General features: G+C 37.8%; 1 protein-coding gene and 1 pseudogene across 1 annotated transcript; one reads left to right on the top strand and one right to left on the bottom strand.

Moving 5' to 3' along the window:
* The first annotated feature begins 1,167 nt into the window (after positions 1–1,167).
* Positions 1,168–3,934, top strand: LOC133235998 (olfactory receptor 2H2-like; annotated as a pseudogene).
* Positions 3,935–8,597: 4,663 nt separating this feature from the next.
* On the bottom strand, positions 8,598–9,545 carry LOC133235997 (olfactory receptor 2W1-like). The gene has a single exon (XM_061397747.1). It carries the CDS (start codon positions 9,543–9,545, stop codon positions 8,598–8,600), a length of 948 nt encoding a protein of 315 aa, XP_061253731.1.
* Positions 9,546–16,171: the final 6,626 nt, after the last annotated feature.

Genomic DNA, 16,171 nt, shown 5'->3' with positions numbered 1-16,171 from the left:
ACTTGTACTCTCTGTAAAACTTTGCTTCTATATTTTGATGTTTTGCTGCTACAACGATCAACTGAAAAGTATCATCATCAGGATTACGATACGTAATAAACACTGAGCAGTTACTATGGGCCAGGAACTGTCTTCACATTAGTTTATTTTTTTGGCCACATCCCACACATGGCATGTGGGATCTTAGTTCCCTGACCAGGCATGGAACCCACACCCTGCCTTGGGACGGCAGAGTCTTAACCACTGGATGACCAGGGAAGTCCGCATATTCAGTTTCTCCAACAGGCATCGGTAGGTTCTATGATTCCTCCACCTCCCCTCTGTTTTTCAAAAGATAATCTAAAGAAATAAATAAGAACAGTAAGTTTAAATAACTTCCTTAGATCACATATCATAAAGTGTCTGAGGAATAATTCAAGCTCAAAAATCAAGAGAGATAGTGGAAAGGTGGAATGAAGAAGAGAAAGCGAGGATGAAGAGAGAGGAATGAAGACTGAGGGATGGGAGAAAGGTATTCAGACAAATTGAGATAGTCCAGGTTCGATGCACGATACTGGATGCTTGGGGCTAGTGCACTGGGATGACCCAGAGGGATGGTATGGGGAGGGAGGAGGGAGGAGTGTTCAGGATGGGGAACACATGTATACCTGTGGCAGATTCATTTTGATATTTGGCAAAACTAATACAATTATGTAAAGTTTAAAAATAAAATAAAATAAAAAAAACCCAAAAGGATAGAAATGAGAACAAAAGGAAAAAAGAGAAAGAGAATGTTATTGAACAGTAAGTTATGTAAAAATCTATGTAGTAAAGGTAATAAATGTGTAGTCTTTGAGAGCAAGGATAAAAATAATCTCATAATACTTAGCAAAGATATTTTGACTAGAAGGTATTCAGTATTTATTTATGTAATATTTATAATATAAAGTTCTAATCAGATACAAAATATGAACAAGGTGGGAAACAAAAATAAAGAAAATGAATTATGGGTATGAATGATTAAAACAGATTACTAAATTTTGTATTTTTTTAAATATAAGAGGGAAAAATCTCACCCTTGAGCCCTTGAGTAGAAAGTAATCATACTGCCCTTCTCCCTGTCTCTGTGCAGGCCTTTGAGCAACTACTTTTGAACCATTGCCTCAAAAGACAATTGCTCCAGAAGCTATGTTCACCATTTGTAATGACAGCCATAGTGATTTCATCCTCCTGGGCTTCTCTGACAAGCCATATTTGGAGAAGACACTTTTCTGGGTGATTCTGATTTTTTATTGCTTGACTATTACAGGAAATTTGGTCATAATTCTTATCTCCTTGAAGGATCCCAAACTCCACAGCCCGATGTATTACTTTCTTTCTAACCTATCTCTGCTAGATCTCTGTTTCACCAGCAGCTGTGTTCCACAAATGTTGGTTCATTTCTGGGGTCCAGAGAAGACCATCAGCTACACTGGCTGTGCCATTCAACTCTATGTCTTCCTGTGGCTTGGGGCCACTGAATGTATCCTTCTTGTCATCATGGCTGTGGACCGCTGTGTGGCAGTGTGTCATCCACTGCAATATACCACTCTCATGCACCCAAAAATTTGTCTGCAGCTGGCCATCTTTGCATGGGGGACTGGCCTGATTCAGTCTCTGATTCAGTCTCCTGCTACCCTCCAGTTACCCTTCTGCTCCCATCAGAGGGTGGATGACATTGTGTGTGAAGTTCCAGCCCTCATTCAGGTCTCTAGTGCAGATACCGTCTCTAATGAAATCCAGATGTCCATAGCCAGTATTATTCTCCTGGTGGTGCCCTTGATCATTATCCTTTCCTCTTACATTGCTATTGCTAAAGCTGTGCTGAGAATAAAGTTAACTTCAGGCAAGAAGAAAGCATTTGGCACCTGCACTTCTCATCTTCTTGTAGTGTCCCTCTTCTATGGCACTGTCACAGCTGTCTATCTTCAACCCAAGAGTCGCTATGCTCATGAACAGGGCAAGTTTCTCACCCTTTTCTACACTGTTGTAACCCCAACTCTTAACCCGCTCATCTACACTCTAAGAAACAAGGAGGTAAAGGGATCACTAATAAGACTAGGGAGGAGGACCTGGGGTATTTGGAATAACTAAAAATGTTGGACTTTTGCTTAACCTGAGAAGAGAGAATGACCTCGTTCTTTCTGAGGTCTTCAAAAAATCGGAAGATATACCTCCCAACCTTAAAGTAGTAAAGAGCTGCATTTTGTTCAGCTGAGATCCTTATTTCCTTCATGGTGCTGATTTAGGCACAGTATTTGGTCATGTATGGATGTAAGAGTTGGACTCTGAAGAAGGCTGAGTGCCGAAGAATTGATGCTTTTGAACTGTGGTGTTGGAGAAGACTCTTGAGAGTCCCTTGGACTGCAAGGAGATCCAACCAGTCCATTCTAAAGGAGATCAGCCCTGGGATTTCTTTGGAAGGACTGATGCTAAAGCTGAAACTCCAGTACTTTGGCCACCTCATGCGAAGAGTTGACTCATTGGAAAAGACTCTGATGCTGGGAGGGATTGGGGGCAGGAGGAGAAGGGGATGACAGAGGATGAGATGGCTGGATGGCATCACTGACTCGATGGACATGAGTCTGAGTGAACTCCGGGAGTTGGTGATGGACAGGGAGGCCTGGCATGCTGTGATTCATGGGGTCGCAGAGTCAGACATGACTGAGTGACTGAACTGAACTGAACTGATGTGGTAGAAATGAATATATTTATTAGTCATATTAAAGAGCACATAATATAGTTGAATTGGGGCAACAAAAGAAACATAAGGTTGCAAAAAAAAGACCAAGTGAAATGTCTCGTGCCTTTACATTTATTTCTTTTTGCTTTGGTCTATTTTCCTCCAAACCCAACCACTACTTTCATCTAACCATCTCGTCCCAACAAGGCTCCTAACATTTTCAGAGATTGTTTAATAAACACTCAGGACATCTAATCAGTGCTTCTTGGTTCTGAGTTACTTCTGCCTCCTTGCCTCAGTCTGTCCTTTGTCTATGTGTAATGTACTAGAAATCCCCAGTGCAAATGTACTTGCCAAGCAGAGGTCAGTACTTATTGTTCCTGGTACTGCTGCTGCTCTACAACCCGGTGTGTCCAAGTTTCTCAGTATGGGCCACCAATTATGGGAATAGACTTCTTTTTTCTTCATTCTGAGTCTCTGTCATAATTTTTATCCGATCCAATTCTTATTCATTCATCTCAGAGATATTTATTGATTTTTTAAATTAGGCTCCTATTTTGTACTAGATCCTGGGTATATAATGGTAGATAAGATACAAATATTCATCAACGTCATGGAACTTACTGTCCAATGGTATGAAGAGATATTAAGCAAAGTATTTTTAATTTATCAGCTTAATAGAGAGACTTGTTCTTCATCTCCTGCCTATGTCTGATCACTATGCCACGTGCCTTTTGAATATTATCCACCAAAATTTATTTATTGATGCTTTTTAGCTACTGTTTATAAGTGTTCACTACTCTAGTTTATTTCACTGAAATCCAGGTATAAATTGTTGATTCTCCTGTAAGATTGTCTAATCAAATATGCCTCCTATCTGCTTATGCCTAATTCATAATAGATGGAATTAGTATTAGGCTGTATTCCATCCCATTTTCTATACTGATAAACTGTACCACTTGTTTCTGATTTGGAGATTTCATATCAAAATTTTTTAAAACTTAAATTCTTATTTGCAAACTTAAAAAACTATTGTTGCTCAAACCAACAGTAAACTGGTTAGAAATAACATAATATTTCTCACTGTTGATAAGAGAACAATGGTTATATAATAATTTTGTTATCTTTTTACTCAATTCAAAGATTAAAAGGAGTAAATGGAAAGAAATCTAAAAGGATAGAGGTTGTTTTGTGATATTTTGCTTTAAGATTGTACAGCTGGAGCAGCTCTAGGAGTGATGAGATTTATGATGTGGACATAATAATGAGTTCCTGAGACTGAGAAGTCCTATCTACCTTGGAGATGGAAACAGGGATGCTGGCATATTCAAAAGTTCATCTTACTTGTGACACAGCCTGAAATGATACCAAGGCCTTTAGTAAGAGGAAAGCTGTGCCTCTGATGCCAAAATGTAAATGCATGTAGAGAGAGAGGCCATGATACCAGTTAATGATAGCAGTAAGAAGGGAAGATATACTGTTCCCCAGACCTTAGAATTCATAAGATTCACATGGTATACTTGTTAAAAATTAAAGTATTGTGTTTCATACTCAGAATTTCTGATTTAAAGCATCTGATTGTGCCCTGGGATGGACGTTTTAAATAGCACCATGAGTGATTCTTTTTTTTTTTTTTCCACTTTCTTTTTTTTTTTAATTTTATTTTATTTTTAAACTTTACATAATTGTATTAGTTTTGCCAAATATCAAAATGAATCCACCACAGGTATACATGTGTTCCCCATCCTGAACCCTCCTCCCTCCTCCCTCCCCATACCATCCCTCTGGGTCATCCCAGTGCACTAGCCCCAAGCATCCAGTATCGTGCATCGAACCTGGACTAGCAACTCGTTTCTTACATGATATTTTACATGTTTCAATGCCATTCTCCCAAATCATCCCACCCTCTCCCTCTCCCATAGAGTCCATAAGACTGTTCTATACATCAGTGTCTCTTTTGCCGTCTCGTACACCGGGTTATTGTTACCATCTTTCTAAATTCCATATATATGTGTTAGTATACTGTATTGGTGTTTTTCCTTCTGGCTTACTTCACTCTGTATAATAGGCTCCAGTTTCATCCACCTCATTAGAATTGATTCAAATGTATTCTTTTTAATGGCTGAATAATACTCCATTGTGTATATGTACCACTGCTTTCTTATCCATTCATCTGCTGATGGACATCTAGGTTGCTTCCATGTCCTGGCTATTATAAACAGTGCTGCGATGAACATTGGGGTACACGTGTCTCTTTCCCTTCTGGTTTCCTCAGTGTGTATGCCCAGCAGTGGGATTGCTGGGTCATAAGGGAGATCTATTTCCAGTTTTTTAAGGAATCTCCACACTGTTCTCCATAGTGGCTGTACTAGATTGCATTCCTACCAACAGTGTAAGATGGTTCCCTTTTTGATGCAAGCTGTCTAGACCTATTGTGGGAAGTTCCAGTCTAGATAGTTGCTCAGCCAAAATGACATGAGTTTCAAATTAATCCATGTGTTTTAAATATAGGAGCAAAGGGAAGAATGGTCTAGAAGTAGAATAAAACCAATAGCTCAAATCCTGCTTTCTGAAGAAGTGAGGGTGGGATTATTTTCTCATAAGGGAGATGTGGTTGAAATGTTGTCTTCAAGAGAGGGTCTCAATTCAGTTAACACTAGGAGGTATAGAAAATGTTAAGTAAATTATTTGAGGATATAGGTGAATTATTAATTATGGGATAGGAGATCACAATGGTAGCTTGGAAGATTTTAGGAAGGATAAGGGCAGGCATGTGGGAAAGGAAAGGGATTCCACTATGGGAATAACAGCATGGAAAATGTAGATGATCAAAATGCATTTACGTTTTGGGAGATGAGTGAGGAAATAGTGATCAGAGGCACTGTGGACTTAGCTTTGTACTGTCTTTTTTGTTGATATGATTTTTTTTCACTCTAATCACAAATTTGTATGGAATATATACTGAGACCCAGGCACTGTTATAAAACCACAAAAAAGTCAGAAAATATTGATTCCTTCATAGATAGTCTAGATAATCAATATTTCCTTGTATAAGTGACTAATTCAGGAAAAGGCAGGCTATATTATGGATTCAGGCATTCTATTCCTTTGAAATTTAGTGTCATATTCTGGCACATGTGTTGTAGATGGTGGTAGATTGAACCTTCTGATGGTTGCATGGTAAGTTTTGTTTATATATTGTCCTGTAATCCACCCGAAGCCCTGAACATAGGACCTGCTAGAAGGCAGGAATATATGTTCACCAGTATAAAAACCATAATCAGTAGTATGTTCATATATGTACCTGTGTATGTTTGCATGTGTGCCTTTTTTAGTGTGTAGCCATAGAAACTCAGATATACGTGAAAAAAGTAGCACTTAAAACGTGGCTATTATAAAAGTTATAAATCTTGCCCCTTTTCAGGTGAATAGAAGGAGAATTCAGTAAGAACAGCATTTGAAAGAGCAAATAAGAACAATAAAAGCAAAAGTCACTAGTCATCAGAGAAGTATTTGAGAGTATAGACTCCACAGTTTTTTAACAATTGGGCTTAAATTTACCTTTTGGATTCTTTTCTCTTACTCTACCAAGATAGCCTATACTTTAACAACAATATTATTATTCTGCAAAAACATTCAAATACCTATTTCATCTGCCTTTGAATGTTACTGGATTTTTGTATCTGTTTATTTATTGTTTATACTTAAAACCAGATTCAACTGTGAAAATGTCTTATGCCCTCCTCAATGCATTTTATTCTTTTATTAAGGACACTACGTAGAAAATTTTACCAAAATTCACATGTTTCTGTGATACTATATTGAGGATGGAATCATCTGACTCATACTGTGTGGTCAGTGCTGAAATATTTCAACCTCTTGATAAAGCTTGAATTGAACTATAAGGAAAATGCTTAAAGAATGGCACATGATTTATAGACTAGGAATGATGACTGAGGACGTTTTCTTTTACCTTTCATCCATTTTTAACTAAATTGAAATATAGTCAATTTACACTGTTGTGTTAGTTTCAGGTATACAGCCAAGTGATTCAAATATATATATATGTGTGTGTATATATATATATATATATATATATGTATACATATGTATATATGTATGCTGCTGCTGCTGTTAAATCGCTTCAGTCGTGTCCGACTCTGTGTGACCCCATAGATGGCAGCCCACCAGGCTTCCCCGTCCCTGGGATTCTCCAGGCAAGAACACTGGAGAGGGTTGCCATTTCCTTCTCCAATGCATGGAAGTGAAAAGTGAAAGTGAAATCGCTCAGTCGTGTCCGACTCTTAGCGACCCTATGGACTACAGCCTACCAGGCTCCTCCATACATGGGATTTTCCAGGCAAGAGTACTGGAGTGGGGTGCCATTGCCTTCTCCGTATATATGTATACATATATACAAAATAACCTCTTTTCCATTAGAGGTTATAGGCTGTTATAAGATATTGAATATAGTTGCCTGTGCTTTACAGTAGGTCTTTGTTTATCTATTATATATATATTAGTGTATATATATTAATCCCAAACTCTTATTTTAGCTCCCCGCATCCCCTTTGGTAAGCATAAGTTTGTTTTCTATGTCTGTGAGCATATTTCTGTTTTGTAAAAAAGTGTGTTTGTATCATTTTTTTAGATTCCACATATAAGTGATATCATATAACATTTATCTTTGTCTGACTTATTTTACTTAGTATTATAATGTCTAAGTCATTCATGTTGCTGCAAATGGCATTATTCATTTGTTTTTACTCATTTTTTTATGGCTGAGTAATAACCTATGGACTGCAAGATCAAACCAGTCAATCCTAAAGGAAATCAGTCCTGAATATTCATTGGAAGGACTGATGCTGAAGTTGAAACTTCAATACTTTGGCTACCTGATGCGAAGAACTGACTCATTGGAAAAGACCCTGATGCTGGGAAAGATTGAAGGCAGGAGGAGAAGGGGATGACAGAGGATGAGATGGTTGGATGGCACCACCAACTCAATGGACTTGAGTTTGAATAAGCTCTGGGAGTTGGTGTTGAATAGGGAAGCCTGGTGTGCTGTACTCCATGGGGTCCCAAAGAGTAGGACAAGACTGGATGACTGAACAACAACAAGAATAACCTATGTTAGCCTATATTATAATAACCTACAACACATATGCCAGAGCTTCTTTATCTATTTTTCTGTCAATGGACATTTAGGTTGCTTCCATGTCTTGGCTATTGTAACTTGTGCTGCTATGAGTACTGGTTGGTGGAGCAGGAAATGGCAATCGACTCCAATATTCTTGCCTGGGAAACCCCATGAACAAGGGAGCCTGGAGAACCGCAGTCCATAGGGTTGCAAAGAGTCAGACATGACTGAGCACATACACATACATGAGCACTGGGGTGCATATATTTCTTTTTTTTGAATTAGAGTTTTCTCCAGATACATGCCCATATAATAACTCTATTTTTAGTTTTTAAAGGAACCTCCACACTGATTTCAATTGGGGCTGCTCCAACTTACATTCCCATCAACAGTGTAAGAGAGTTCTTTTTTTCTCCACATCCTCTCCAGCATTTATTATTTATAGACTTTTAAATGATGACCATTCTTACTGGTGTGAGGTGATACCTCATTGTAATTTTGATTTGAATTTCTCTAATAATTGATGATTTTGAGCATCTATTCATGTGCCTGTTGGCCATTGGCTAGTGACTTTGAAAGGCATTTTTAGTTTAGAATCAACCCTTGGCATTATAGGACACTGACATTAAAATATAAGCACATTTTTCTAGGTATTATTTTTACTTTCAGGTATTGGCTACTACTAAAATAATTTCACAATGAATTAAAGGTTACACGAGGCCAATTTCTTTATTGGAAATGCCTTGTGAAAAGATGTTAGTGTCCTACTGTTTCTTCAGAAGGTTTTTCTTTTCTAACCAGCCTCTTCATGGCCCCCTTGAACTCCTTATTCCTTAGTGTATAGATCAGTGGGTTCAAGCTGGGAGTAACAATGGAATAAAAGATACTGAGTAGTTTACCCTCATCCTGAGATGGACTGTTTCCTGGTTGTATGTACATGTAGATAACAGTCCCATAGAAGATGGATACCACAATGAGATGGGAGGAACAGGTCCCAAATGCTTTTTGTCTCCCTGCTGCACACTTGATCTTGAGCACAGCTACAGCAATGAAGCTATATGAAACCAGAATGAGAAGAAGTGGTGGGAGGAAAATGAAAAAACACGATGCAAATAGCATTTCTTCCATGACTTTGGTGTCCACACATGCAATTTTGACCATTGCAGATATCTCACAGAAATAGTGATCCAGGTGGTGGTTTTCACATCGAGGAAGACTCATAGCATAGGGAGAGAGGATCACACCATTAATGATACCAATTATCCAGGTCATGATCACTAGGCCTTGACAGAGTTGAGGGCTCATTATTGTCATATAATGTAGAGGCTTGCAGACAGCATTGAATCTGTCATAGGACATCACACCCAGGAGCATACATTCAACTGTGCATAATGTCACATCAATGAAAAGTTGGAAGGCACAACTGCTGAAAGAGATTTTTTTGTCTTTACCCCAAACATTGACCAACATCTGTGGGACTATATTTGTGGTATAACAGAGATCCAAGATGGCCAAATTTCTGAGGAAGAAGTACATAGGAATTTGGAGACGCTCATCTAGTAATGGCACCAGGATGATGGCAATATTTCCTATCAAGGCAATAGTGTAGAAGAAAAAGACAACCCCAGAGATGATCATCTCCAGTTGAGGCCGTCCAGGGAAACCAAGGAGTATAAAACCACCAAAGTAGCTATCATTGATCATTTTCTTATTTTCTTAATATCATCTGTGAACATAAAATATTAACATATTGGAAACCATAGTGAGTATGTTTTTAAACAATATTACACATATATATTGCAAAGATAAACATCACACAATTAAAAAATTAGTGTTTAAATCTCATAATTATTCTAACTTTCCTGTTTATCCAATTTGGTATAAAATTTATCTAAAGGGCACTTTGCCTCCAGAGTTTATACTCTCAATTACTTTGTCTCCTTCTGTGTCAAGGCAAAAAACTGCAGAAGTCTCAGAAGAAAATCCTGAGAAAAATGGTTGAATGAAGCCAGATGGACTTCCCTTTACAAATCAGGATGCTGGAAAGGGGGTTGGGAATCTGCAACAAATTCTTGCCTCCTTCATCCAAGGGTTCATAGAAAATGAAGGCTGCATAACTGTTACGACTTTTCTAATAGTTAAGCACAAAGGTTCAATCCTGCTGTCCATGTTCACTCTGCTATATCAATCCTCTGATCTTATATTTTAAAATGCAAACTTTCAACTAAAAACTTGTATTTCCAAACATTATTTTTCTGTTTCCATCACTCCCCAGAAACAGTGTTCTCCCTCTTTCATTGCAGACACAACTTTTTTTCTTTTTTTTTAAAGAAAAATATTATTTATTTTAATTGGAGGCTAATTACAATATTGTGGTTCAACTGTACTTTTGATTCCAAATTATATCATTTCCTATGAAGTAATTCTTTTAAAAGGTACCCATTTCTTAGTTTTATCTCAGTCATTAATATTTATTTGTGTCCTATCCCTCATCTTGCAGGAGGTCCAGTTCTACTACTTATGCATTTAAAATGTTAAACAACTTCAGGAGGGGGGATTGTGTTATTTTTATGTTTATATTGCTACTGACTTTTCTCAGGATTAGCACAGAAAAAAGTCTGTAAACATTTGAGGTTGGTCCAAAGAGACTTTGATGACCACACATGGACATTTCTTCTCCTATCTAACAAAACTAGTGTCTTTTTGCAAACTCATTTCTTCTAAGAAAATGTCTCTCAAGCCCACAAATGGATTCCTAGTTTCTAAACCTGTGGTCTTTTCTAAATTATTTTCCTGCTTGAATTCTCAATGGCAAGTTAATTTCTTCTACATTAGACCTGCTCTTTGCCTTCATAAATAGTTCTTTTCAATTCTTCACTAACATTTCCCTCAGTGGAATTTCCATTCTTTCCCTCCTTTCTTCCTGCATTTATGAACAACATTCTCTAATGGAATCCCCTTCCTCCCATATTTCCTCTGCCTCTGTGACTTCAGTTACTAATTAATTCTGTACACATAACTAAGAATTCTATTTTTTATGGTCCCTTCATCTTTTGCAGCTTCAAACTTACAAATTTAGCTAATCTGTGGGGATTTCCACTGGGTTTTACTCCCATATCAATCATATAAGCAAAATTGAATTAATTCTGTTTTATATCTTAAAACAAAAGCTTTTTATCCATATAGCCGCCTCATAAGGTATCTCCAATGTTCTTAACAAATGTTTGTTAAAATGAATTTATGAATTTGGTGGGGGGTAGAAATTAAAAACACAAATACATATTTTCAAGTGAAATCAATTTAGGATTTAATGTATGTTTCAAACTTTGAAGAAAAGAAAATTGCTATAGAAACCAGAAATTCTTATACAAATTCTTTAAATTGGAAATCTTATCAAATGTTTTAAAAACAGCACAATTTCTTTCCCCACTTACCCTAATTAAGCTTAGTGAGCTTTTCTGTGGTGGTGATGTAACTAAAGACTTTCTGGAGGAGAAAAATTGAACTCTTCTAAAGTAGGAAATGATTCTTTCTCTCTTTCCCTAAATAAGACTAAACATGTAATTCTTCATTACTTGTTTCATTATACCATTCCTCCCACTTGCCATTGAGATTCTATGTGATAATGGCAGGAGGCAGCCACTGCCTGTCATCTTTTGCAGTTCATGTACCCATTCAAGAAGACCCTTACCATTATACATTTCAGAGAAGAAAACATCTTCAGTGTGGAAGATAACAAGTAGTTTTCCCTAATCAGCAGTGATAAAATTGGTTGAGTCTGGAAAGACCTTGGGGACATTGGGTTACTCATTAGCAATTAAATGTGTATTGTATAATTATCCAAGGAAGAAGATCATTAAAAAAAAAATACATGATGCTTGGGGCTGGTGCACTGGGATGACCCAGAGGGATGGTATGGGGAGGGAGGTGATAGCGGGGTTCAGGATGGGGAACACGTGTACACCCGTGGTGGATTCATGTTGATGTATGGCAAAACCAATACAATATTATAAAGAAAAATAATAATATTAATAAGTAAATGATAAATGGTTAAAAAAAAATCTCCCAGGAGAAATTCCCCCAGTTAATTAATACTATTAATATAAGATTAAATAAGTAACTACAATTGTACAAGTCAGTATACATTTCTTATATGCACTATGATCAATAAAATACTTTTATTGATGGCTGTATTATTCTACTTTATATGGGAGAACATTGCTTGTCGAGAAGTTATAGATTATCACAAGGTAACAGACATAATGAACAATACAGATGAGGCGCACAAACCTACATATGATAGTAACTGTAGTTTTTATAGTTTCTATCACCTCTAATTTGTATAACCTAACTTTCAAATATATTTTCATAACAATGAAATACCCAATTTTGGCAAAGAAGGACAATTTCAGCAATAGGTGTACCTCATAGACGTGTACCAGACTTGCTACCATAGACAGAAAGGGTGAGAAAATTATGGTGGCAATCATTGGATAGCTTTATGACTGAAAACCATAATTTATTATTTAAACATTTGCCTGTTACTCCCATTGAGGGCACACTGATCAATTACACACTCCCTGGAAATTGCCATTTTATATGTATGTAATTCCAAACATGAGAAACACTGGGCTGGAAGAAGCACAAGCTGGAATCAAGATTGCCGATAGAAATATCAATAATCTCAGATATGCAGATGACACCACCCTTATGGCAGAAAATGAAGAAGAACTAAAAAGCCTCTTGATAAAAGTGAAAGAGGAAAGTGAAAAAGTTGACTTAAAGCTCAACATTCAGAAAACTAAGATCATGGCATCTGGTCCCAAAACTTCATGGGAAATAGATGGGGAAACAGTGGAAACAGTTTCAGACTTTATTTTTCTGGGCTCCAAAATCACTGCAGATGGTGATTGCAGCCATGAAATTAAAAGATGCTTACTCCTGGGAAGAAAAGTTATGACCAACCTAGACAGCATATTGAAAAGCAGAGACATTACTTTGCTGACAAAGGTCCGTCTTGTCAAGGCTATGGTTTTTCCAGTGGTCATGTATGGATGTGAAAGTTGGGACTGTGAATAAAGCTGACCCCTGAAGAATTGATGCTTTTGAACTGTGGTGTTGGAGAAGACTCTTGAGAGTCCCTTGGACTGTAAGGAGATCCAACCAGTCCATTCTAAAGGAGATCAGCCCTGGGTGTTCTTTGGAAGGAATGATGCTAAAGCTGAAACTCCAGTACTTTGGCCACCTCATGTGAAGAATTGACTCGTTGGAAAAGACTCTGATGCTGGGAGGGATTGGGGGCAGGAGGAGAAGGGGACGACAGAGGATGAGATGGCTGAATGGCATCACTGACTCGATGGACGTGAGTTTGAGTGAGCTCCGGGAGTTGGTGATGGACAGGGAGGCCTGGCGTGCTGCAATTCATGGGGTCGCAAAGAGTCGAACATGACTGAGCAACTGAACTGAACTGAATTCCAAAAAATATTCAGCAGTTTTTGCTGTTGAATAGTTTTAGTAATGGCATCAGAAAATGTAAGCCTTGTCAGTGATCCTAAGATTATTTGTAATGGCAGATTAAAATTCTATTACTAGTATGATGAAAAATCATTAATTCTCCTTCTCTGAAAAACTCCCTCAACAAGGAAAATAATAAAAGCATAAAGGCAAACTTCATTTTAAAATCTGACCTCTGAAACATAGATCATAAAATAGAAAAATATTCTGGAATTAGAGAAGGCCAGACAGGTGTGGAACAATGCAGAAAAAGGATGCCCACTATTGCAAATAGCTGAAAGAACCCCTATCTCTCTGTGAATATGGCCTGCGGTGAATTACCTGACTCATTAAAACAACAGGAAATGATGCATTATCAATGGAAAAGTTCCTAACCCTGAAATGACTTCTAGAAGAAGCTAAGAAGAAACCACTAGCTAAATGACATTTGAAAGATATAGTTTTTTCTTTGTTCACTGGACATGAGTGAGACTGCACCGTGAAAAAACTTAATGTAGAAAATCTTAGTTGACAACATAAAATTATATCCTAAAAAGCTCACTTCTACACACAACCCTGGGTCTGAAGAAACATTTATTTCTTAATTTAATTTTTATTTTATATTGGAGTACTATTAATTTACAACATTGAATAGAATTCCCTGTGCTGTACAGTAGGTCCTTGTTGGTTATCTATTTTATATATAGTAGTGTATATATGTTAGTGCCAAACTCCTGTTTATTCCTCCCCCTGTTTTTCTTTGTCTTTATGACCATATCTTTATGACCATAAGTGACAAAGATATTATCTTATGACAATATCTTTATGACCATAAGTTTGTTTTCTGTGTCTATGGGTCTCTTTCTATTCTGTAAATAAGTTCATTTGTATCACTTGTATGTAGAATCTTAAAAAAAAATGCATTACTATTAAGTAGACTCCAGAGTTCCTTTAGATTTCACCAGTTATTCCCTTAGTGTCCTCTTTCTGTCCCAGGACCCAATCTGGCATGCCACATTGCCTTTGCTGTTATGTCTCACTATCCTCTGGTCTGTGACAGTTTCTGTCTCCTTTTTTCCATTTTTAAAATGATGTTGACAGTTTTGAGGCATACTGTGAGGTATTTTACAGAATGTCCCTCGGTTTGTGTCGATTTAGTATTTGTCTCATGATTAGAGTGGGGCTGTGGGTTTTTGGAAAGAACACTGCAGAGTGCCACCTGTCTTGGTATTCTTGTCACATCATCTCAGGGGTATATGACATAACAGCACACTCATGGAAGCGTGTAGAATAGTGAGGAACCAGAAACACATGCTCAGTAACAGGAATAAATTTAGTATCTTTTGTTGTATCTGTAGACAGGGATATTTCATAGGCATTTAAAATTTTGATGTAGGTTAATATTTTTAAGTATAAAAAGTAGATTGCAAAGCAGGAGACATAGTAAATTTTCATTTAGTAATTACAAAATATCTTTATGAATATGTGGTTTAAAAACTCTGCACACTGCCTCAAAACAACCCTGCAGGAAAGACACTGTGGTCCCAGAATCCGCCTCCAAGGGCCCTGAGGCCCACGGCTGTACTAGCTGTGTACCGTTCCCCAACAGGAGCCAGTGTCCACACCCACGTGGAGGTCGACCCTAGGACCTGGGAAGCAGAAAAACATTCTCCGTCAGAAGGAGTATGTGTTTTTCAAAGGCATGATCTATGTGATGGGGCTAATGATGTCTCCTAGATTTATTGCAAAGAGTTAACAAGATAACAGGTGTCAAACTAGAAGACTGAAAAGGTAATTGTAGATGTTGGCCATGGGAATAGTGGGTCATATGTGGGAGGGCATTCTGCTGAGAAAAATCCTGTTCTTCCCTTAAATCTTTTTTGTGGACACATGGACTCACTTTTTCAGATTTAACCGTCTGCTCTTGGTTGTCTGAGCTCATAGTCTAGAGGCCTTCCTTTCTACAAATGGGACCTAACTAAACTCAAAAGCTTTGCACAGCAAAGGAAATCATAAAGAAGATGAAAACACAGCCCTCATAATTGCAGAAAATATTTGCAAATGAAGCAACTGACAAAGGATTAATAACCAAAATATACAAACACATCAGGCAACTCAATATCAAAAAACGAGACCAATCAAAAGTTGGGTGGAAGGTCTAAATATACACTTCTCCAAATAAAGAAAATAGGACATTTCAGTGACCAGTAAAATCACCTTTACTTGTGCCAGTTTTTCCAAATTAGAGAAAAAAAATTTTACCTTTTCTCAAAACAGGTGCCATGGTAATACCCCCATTAGTTCAGTTCAGTTCAGTTGCTCAGTCGTGTCCGACTCTTTGTGACCCCATGTTCCAGCATGCCAGGCCTCCCTGTCCATCATCAACTCCCAGAGTTCACCCAAACTCATGTCCATCGAGTTGGTGATGCCATCCAGCCATCTCATCCTCTGTCATCCCCTTCTCCTCCTGCTCCCAATCCCTCCCAGCATCAGAGTCTTTCCCAATGAGTCAACTCTTCGCATGAGGTGGCCAAAGTACTGGAGTTTCAGCTTTAGAATCATTCCCTCCAAAGAAATCCCAGGGCTGATCTCCTTCAGAATGGACTGGTTGGATCTCCTTGCAGTCCAAGGGACTCTCAAGAGTCTTCTCCAACACCACACTTCAAAAGCATCAATTCTTCGGTGCTCAGCTTTCTTCACAGTCCAACTTTCACATCCATACATGACCACTGGAAAAACCATAGCCTTGACTAGATGAACCTTTGTCAGCAAAGTAAGGTCTCTGCTTTTCAATATGCTATCAAGGTTGGTGATAACTTTTATCCAAGGAGCAAGCA

This window comes from Bos javanicus, chromosome 23, assembly GCF_032452875.1.
Source record: "Bos javanicus breed banteng chromosome 23, ARS-OSU_banteng_1.0, whole genome shotgun sequence".
NCBI classification, from domain to species: Eukaryota; Metazoa; Chordata; class Mammalia; order Artiodactyla; family Bovidae; genus Bos; species Bos javanicus.
Note: the sequence above shows the minus strand (reverse complement) of the source record. Positions and strands in the feature narration are given on the sequence as shown.